The sequence below is a fragment of the Pavona decussata genome, unplaced genomic scaffold (assembly GCF_977016875.1).
Source record: "Pavona decussata unplaced genomic scaffold, jaPavDecu1.1 SCAFFOLD_113, whole genome shotgun sequence".
Taxonomy (NCBI): Eukaryota; Metazoa; Cnidaria; class Anthozoa; order Scleractinia; family Agariciidae; genus Pavona; species Pavona decussata.
In genome coordinates this window covers 882,501-890,740 of record NW_028145527.1, presented here as the reverse complement: position 1 = coordinate 890,740, position 8,240 = coordinate 882,501, and the positions used below count along the sequence as shown (strand labels likewise).

The following is an 8,240-nucleotide window of genomic DNA, read 5'->3' as shown; positions in this document are numbered from 1 at the left end:
CCAGTTTATTCCTTGCGAACCACATTTCCTTCCAAAGGACAGCAGCTTTGTAGGGGGGGGGGGGGGGGGAGGGGGAGGGGGTTATGAAGGCAGCATCTATCTTTAGCACTTACAGGTGACTTTTAAGCTGCCGAGTCCCTTACGTGTATCCGGTAAGTTTTGGCCAGCTCATGTTGCATACGATGACGTCACCGAATGAACGTCCCATCCCAGGCTTCGCGCGGACAACGAGGGAACTACGCTGATTTTAAGAATATTTCGACCGCTTCGGAATAGATCGAAATGAACGCTGTTGCATGCTTTCCCGTTTTTGATCAAGTATCAAGCATCAATATCCTGTTTCTTTTCGGACTAAAAATATACGGTATTACTCACGTGACTTGGTAAACACTCGTATGGAACAAGTATCAGATTTTCTCCAAGATACATAACCTTTATTTTTCCAATCATTTTATACAATTTTTATCGAAAATCCACATCTTCTGCTTTAATTACAATGCAGTATAGCATTTATTTTCATTATAAAATATAGGTTCCGAAATTCTAATTCTCCCAGTTAGCACGAGCTGTTCAACTAACGATTATAAGTAAGAAGAATCAATAAGGTAAGTACAAAAATAGAGCGGTTTCCAACTGAATTTTATGAAACCAAAACCAATGTCATTACGCTGACCAAAATCACAAGAGACGCACATACCTCGTACTAACCGAGTTCGAGGTCCATACTGTAAGTTACGGACCGAGAAAACGGGGTTAGTAAGATATTTATTATATTTCTAGGTTAATCGGGCGCTTGGGAAAGGAAACTAGTTGAAGTTTAGCGCGCCGTACAGTGAAATACGGCCCGCAAAATTGACCAATCACACCGCGCGCACCAACTGAGAGATATAAAATAAATTGATCAGAACTCGAGGCAAATACATGTAACCGAGATAAACCGCGTGAGAGCAAGTGACGATTGGTTCTGGTGTTGTTTCTCATTGGTTGAGAAAGTGGCGCGAGTTTTATAAACCAATCACGAGCGTTGTACAGTAAAACCAAAGAAAACACGAATTACATACGACACTCAATCGAAAATTGCTCTAACACAGTAATCGCGGCTACTCAGTCAAAGTAAATGGCTTGGTCTCAAGTTTGAAAAGGACGGTGGACCGCCTTCTTAGGGTACTTTGCAATGGCCGACCAGGCCGTTGGGGTCGCAAAAGGAACGACTGATAATCTGCCTTATCACCACTTTAAGAATGTGTCATGCGTAATAGAAGCAACCCTTAAACATTCTACATTCCATTTACAAAATGGCTTTAACTTAAACTCTTAGTAAACGGCTAAATTAACTCGGGAGTCTTACTCCCCGTAAAGTAGTCTGTCTACAATTTAATTATTGTCTAGTTGATAGACCTCTAATAAACTATACTGATCGATGTTTTTTCCTTAATCTGAGCGAAAAAAGCATTTTCAAGGTAAAATTTTAGTAACTGTCACCAACAACAATCGTTTCATGGACAACTCTCTACCAAACGACTACACTGGGCAGACTGCGTCGCTTTTCCTAAGTAGAGCTTCTCTGTAAGTTTAACAACCACAATGAACTTGACTGAAGAGGCTGGATCATGACCAAAACAACAAAATTAAGGAGCATTGGAGCATGTAACTCTTCTGCAAAGCGATCTAAAAAGGCTTTCTGTCGAGGTGAAAAAGTCAAACTTGTTATTTAGAACGAGACTTGCTCCTTGAAGTTGACCCTCTCCACATGGAGAACAAATGCACATTAAAAGTGTTACAGTAAAAACCCGCGTGTAAGAACTTAGTGGTTTAAGAACCCGCTGGCAGAAATTTTCCATTTTAATACCCAAAAATATAAGAACCTGTTTAGCCAAGCAAGATCAATCAGGTTCTTATATGTGAGTAACAGTTACATTATGATAAACATTTTAACCAAGCAGCTTGATGTAAGATTGCAAATTTATATTGCAAGAAAATACCAAACTGTAATTACAAATAAAAGTATTAATTTCTAAAACAAAAACGGGTTTATATAAAGTACAGTGGTGAATAAATGCTGTATATTTAAGGACCAAACCCAAGTTTATTTATTTTTATGGTAATCAACAACTATATCTACTTCATAGAAATTAAGAACCTAGAGTCAACTCCCTTTATTGCGGACACCCTCGGGACCGCGAGTTAGTGTCCTTAATAGCGAGAGTCCGTAATAGCGGGAATATATTTCAGTCAAACGTCTGTAATTTATTTTTGCCGGGGATTTAGCTGCTGTCCGTATTATCGGGGTGTCCGTAATAGCGAGGTGTCCGCAAGGCGAGAGTTGACTGTACTTACCCTAAATTGCCAACAACTACCCCAAAATACAAGAACCTATTTAGCCAGACTTCAAAAAATGTAGGCTCTTACACGCGGGTTTTTACTGTAGTTTTATGGTGGTGTCTGTCCTGGAGATAAAGTTGATAAGAACTGCCCATTATGCAGATGTAGGCACGTTCTTATTGTACAGATGTCTGTGCCATGGAGACGTTGGCAGAGTAATACAATATAAGTCCGTGATATAATTGAAGTGCTCGTATTATTTTAACTGAATGAGATGTAGCTTAAAAGAGACGTTTCACTATATCTCTTTCACAGGAGTTTCTACTGTTTTCAGACCATGGCGTTTGTGTTTCATTTGATTTTTATAACATTTCGTACACAAGTGAGCTAGATAAACAACGTCATAAATGTACAGCTACAATAAACAAGCTCTTCAATTTTGCGCATTTTAGTGCACTTAAAAGAGCCTCATTGTTGGACTAGTGTTGTTTTAAAACATCTTGACTTTAATATGGGACAAAATTTCCGCGGATTTGACTTCTACTTAACCTTCATGTATCATTCCATTCAATCTTGTTATACAGGAGAACGAAACGAATTAAACCATGTAGGACTCAAATCCGTGAAAATTTTTGTCACGTGTATTGCACGTGACGTTTTAACTTTGAACAAGGCCTTCAGTTATTAACTGGGCCATGTAGCATGTTGTTGTTGTTGCTATTGTTGCTTTTGTTTTGGTATAAACACAAACATCCCTGGCCCTACACAGTACTCGGCCATATTTACTTCACATGTGAGCGACACGTGATCAAAATAGTATGACGTAGGTCGCGGTACTTCCATCCCTCCACGTGGGATCGGCCACCACCTTAGCTCGGCACATTGGACACGTGCGTTCTCGGTCAAACCACAGTGATATACAGTCCTCGCAGAAAATGTGCTGCAACAAAGAAGAAACCAGACAAGCGTTAAATTCCTCGCTCGAAATATTTGTATTCCTGGTAATCGGAGCTCGTTGTAACTTAACGTAAAACCTGTCCAACACTTCGTTTCTAACGTCAACCCAACACGCCCTTTCCTTACCATTGCTGCAAAATGATTACTGCTTTTAATTCAGGATATAAGGTATACCATTAAATCAAGCTATTTAGAGTATCGCAATTTACATTTCTTTTTCTTCGTATGTTCAATTATTTTCTTTTCTTTCTCTTTTTTTTTCAATGTTTGTATGGCTCACTGACAAATTGTATATAGATTTCTGTAAACTGTAATTAATTCTTATAAATTAGCCTTCTCACTACCCGCCTAGATTAGCTCTAGCTACTTGCGGGTTACTGTTGTCCTTAATTGTATATTAACATTTTTGAATAAACTTGACTTGACTTGACCTTCATCCTGGTGAGGGATGGGCCAGCCTTATACAAGCTGATAACAAGTATTTCAATGTGAGCACACGATAGCAAGCGAATCTCTCAGTACCTTACACGTTCGAAGCATGATGGGATCCTTCAGCTCCTCTTGGCAGATTGGACACGAGTTTCCCCCTTCTAAAATCTCTTCCTTGGAGGGAGGTGAGCCATATTGCTGCATGGAAAGACAAGACTAAATTTTAATGGTTGATCCTATTTTTTGATTGTTGATGCCAGTTAATTAAGCCTTCTAGATCCACAAAGACAAATTGTACGCCAAATATTTTTGTTCCAGCTTTTGATTCTGTGATTAAAGTCCTAAAGTGTGGTCAACCATTCAAATGAAAGCTCAGTTACTGAGCAGCACCTCGGCTCCCTGTACTGCCCTTTATCATACTCTACAAGATGGTTCTATTTACTTATGAGTCTGTGGACGTAATACTAAAGTGTAATCGTTCAAATCAGCATCACTTTCCTCTAGTGGTTCTCTTTAAACAAGAAATTCAATTTTTTTGTTGATGCCGTTGTTGTCTTTGTTTTTTAGAGCCATTAAAACAGACCCTACTGGGAATAGATGAAGTATTTCGAAAATAAACACTTGACAATAGAAAAGGTCTTTTACCACATCATGGCTAAACACTTTGCAGGCAGCATACACTTCTTGAACTTTTCCAACAATCATACGTGCCTGTACAAACAAACATTCAAATAACACTCAGATGGCAAGTCTGTGCAGTGTGTTCCTGATAAAACAACTATATTCAGAAAAAAATGCACGCTTTTCTACTTTAAATTATTTATTTTTAGGGGCTGCTATCTAAAACGAAACAATACAACACATTTTACAGATTCATGTAAGTACAAATATTCTTCCAGAAATTTGGGAAAACTTGAAATAGCAGCGAAAAGGCATACACAGCAGCTTACAAGTCACATTCTGTTAAACATAATTTATCCTCACCACCTACATGTACGAGTACTATCATGATTTTCATTTCTCGGTTTCAAGACAAAATTGGAAGGATTGGCATGGAGTCAACAGAGCATAGAAGTGCGAGTATCTCCCCCTCCCACCCCCCCCCCCCCCCAAAATTGCAAGAAGACGCTGATTTTTTGGCAAGTGTAGGCATTTCTCATCATGCTCTTCCTAACATGTTAAGATTTGTGACTTCATTCTTTAGTACTATTACATGTACCATACCTTTAGTAATACGTATATTGTGGTTGCCACAACAGCAAAATATTCACCACCATAGTTGTACTCTGTGAAAAAGGCAAACCACAGTGGAACAGGTACTAGCATGCGATACAACTGGGAAAAATTCTCAATCAACAGGTAAAATTTGCCCTGTGGATTAAATCAAAACATGTAATTTAATATTTCTATACCTTTGTGCTCACCAACTCAGCCAAAATATCAATTGAAAATAGGTAAATTAAAAGATTTCCATTTCTAGGCAAATACTCACCCTTCTTCTAAATGGAATTATTTTTCTGTGTTGGACTACCATCATAGACTTCAGTGCCATTGTGATAAATCGAATTACAAAATCTGCAAAAAACCAGTGGTGAGTGAGAAGTTAATTTTGAGGCTTTCATTCTTACTACATGTAAGAGAGTCTCATAGATGTGGGGCCAGTGTAATGCCAAGATTTGTTTGTTTGTTTTTGCCAAGGGTTGTTTAATAAAACCAGCTGGCAACCAAGAGTTACAACCTACAACTTTATAAATAGAATACTGGCAAGTTAGTGATGATGATGAACTTTAGCATGCATGCTACATGTAGCATGTTTGTTGCCCTTATGAAGGGCTAACACTCACAATTTCAGCACTCAAATCTCGTTACAGTGGCCAATTTACTTTTAGTTATCAACTCTGTTGATAAACCAAACATTCGTTTCTACTCCCCACTGACGCAGTACCACAGTTTCTTTAGAAATGAACCCCTTATCCATTTGCTATAACAACGACTGTTCAACACTTACATTCATTTAGATATAAAGGCATAGGAATTAATTTCTATAATTTATATCATAGTGCTTTCAAAACAGTTGTTGTTGAATTGTGCCTTACCTGAGATAAAAAATCAGGGAAATATAGTACAGAATGATAAAACTTTACCTGTTATTCCAACACACCAAAACACAGTCCAGACATCCATTCTATTGAATAATGGCTTTCTGAAAATCAAACTTGAGAGAGAGCATACTGTTCTCAGTACAACACGTCAGCATATTTGGTTATAAAAATGCAGACTGTGTCATGGTTGTGAAGAAGCTGCCTAAGCCAACCATGCAGAGTGAAAACAAGGGAAAGAAGAGGGGTCCAAGAAGCACCAGTTTTGAGATGCGCAAAAGGAGAAAATGAACACTGAATTTGAAATGTTAATTGCATTTAATTTGCAATAGAAAAAGCATGTACAGAAATAAGGAGCATATGGAAAAAACGAGGTGGGGTGGGGGGGGGGGGGGGGGGCAAGGAATGGGATAATAATTATTCCATTCCCTGCCCCCCACCCCACCAATTGAAACTTTTGGATGTCCAAGAGGAATATCTCTGTTAAATTTTCAAAGGATAGGTGAGATCTAGTGGATGTTTTTTAAACTTCAGTGTCCACATGATACCCAGACATCAGTTTGGCACCTAACATTACTGTTTTCTTTGAGAGATCTAAACTGTCAATAGTTAGTCTTTATTTTCAAGTCAGATCTTTTCTTACCAGTTTTCTAGGTGGTGGTTATAAAAGACATAGTAAATAAAGAAGACATTTCCAGAAAGGAAAATGAAGGTCCACAGGGAAATGCGATTGAGACGTCTATCCTAGGAAAAGAAAACAAAGAATGTGATAGGCTTATTATATTCTTGGTCCTGGAAAAGCAGTTGTTTCTGACAGGGACAAGGGGATTAAAAAGGTTTTGATCTCTTCTTTTCTATCTAACAGAGATTCCAAACTCAATACAAGCTGTAAAACATCTGATTCTTAAAAGTCACCTTTTTAATAAGTTTTTTGAGTGACAAAATTATTGATCACTTTTGATTAGTTTCATTGTATTCATTGTAGTTTTATTTATTCCTTTCACGTATATTAGGTATTATAATGTTATGCTTAGTAGAGGGCCACAGGGTTATCGGCGTAAGCTGTCACATGTTACCCTCTTCAAATAAAGTCTCTTACTTTAATACTTACTAATAACAATTATCTAATGAATGTTAATGAAAATAATGAGGAAGGGTTTGGGGTGTCAAATGATCTATGCTGTACATAACGAAACCAAATTTGCAAGTGAACTTTAAAAATATTAATAAACTAATTAATTAATTAATTAATTAATTTAATTAACATTTTAGGCTGTGAAGGTAACTGATGATAATGACAATATGTCCAGTGTTGCCAGGATCTTAAATTCATTTAAACCAATCAGAGGCACTTAAATATGTAAAAAATTGTCCAATCAGAAATTTCACGAAAACATTGTTTGTGGAGGGCAAAAGATAAACAAATATTAATTTTATTCTATAATAAGAAAAAGGTCAAAACCAGAGCAAGAGAGAATGTAAAATGCATTATCATCATCATTATCATTGTTACCATCATCTTCATCACCATCATCATCACCACCACCAGTTCCCTTTTCCCACTTGGAAAATATGGCAGGCTGATTTATCTACAGATCTACAAAATCTTGGAGATAAATCAATTGAGGCAGGCCCACAGTAACTTTGTACACCAAAATCAACCAGTGTCTATGCAAAAGGTGTGCTGCACAAATTTGAAAAGATATTGGTATCATCTCACTTGTTCATAAAGATTGTCTCTACAGTCATATGAAACTTGTGTAATATTATGAGGTGTACATCGTATAGAATATGGAAAGCCTTGGTATGACACCAAATACAATAAATAGGAAATGTTAGAACTGTACAGAAGAAACAACCATATTTATAAATACCTTCAGTGCCACTTGTCTTTTAACAGTGCTGTTAGCATGAAGGAATGTCCCACACAAGCCAATAAATACTAGAATGCCTAAAAGTGATGGCATAAACACATTTCAACTTTGCTATAATATTGTCAGCAAAGAGGTTGAGAACGAAGTTAGCACTTTAGTAGCCCTGCAGGGCTTCTGATATTTCGCGCACGGAATCCCGCGAAATTCACAAAAAAAGCGTAATACCACGAAATTCGTTAAAAATCCTACCAAATACATGTCGTTACAACATATTTGAAACTTATCTTGGCTACTGGGGCTGTCTACTTTCCATAAATGCAAATTTATCTTGAAATATTTCGTCACTGCCACGAGTTAACATAACGTACCATAACTACCAGGCATTCTTAGATTAATGTTGCGAAAAACTGGGCACAAAAAATGAGAAGACTTTTCGATGACACTATACGAGAATGGGAAAGGAAACTGCTGTCTGTAGTAATGCAGGCACATGTTTAATCCTACGTGCAAAACACACGATCGAAGACACAACAATGTTTTGACTTCACAAATGGATTTG

General features: G+C 37.4%; 1 protein-coding gene across 1 annotated transcript in view; it reads right to left on the bottom strand.

The window, feature by feature from the left end:
* Positions 1–407: 407 nt before the first annotated feature.
* LOC146470612 (E3 ubiquitin-protein ligase RNFT2-like) overlaps positions 408–8,240 on the bottom strand; it is a 9,316-nt gene continuing 1,483 nt past the window's right edge. Inside the window, exons 2-9 of the mRNA XM_085121796.1 lie at positions 7,682–7,758; positions 6,451–6,551; positions 5,853–5,923; positions 5,201–5,283; positions 4,933–5,079; positions 4,354–4,419; positions 3,802–3,906; positions 408–3,262 (exon numbers count right to left, since the gene is read on the bottom strand). Coding sequence (XP_084977922.1) covers positions 3,131–3,262; positions 3,802–3,906; positions 4,354–4,419; positions 4,933–5,079; positions 5,201–5,283; positions 5,853–5,923; positions 6,451–6,551; positions 7,682–7,758 — 782 coding nt within the window. The 3' untranslated portion in view covers positions 408–3,130. The remainder of the gene's footprint in view (positions 3,263–3,801; positions 3,907–4,353; positions 4,420–4,932; positions 5,080–5,200; positions 5,284–5,852; positions 5,924–6,450; positions 6,552–7,681; positions 7,759–8,240) is intronic.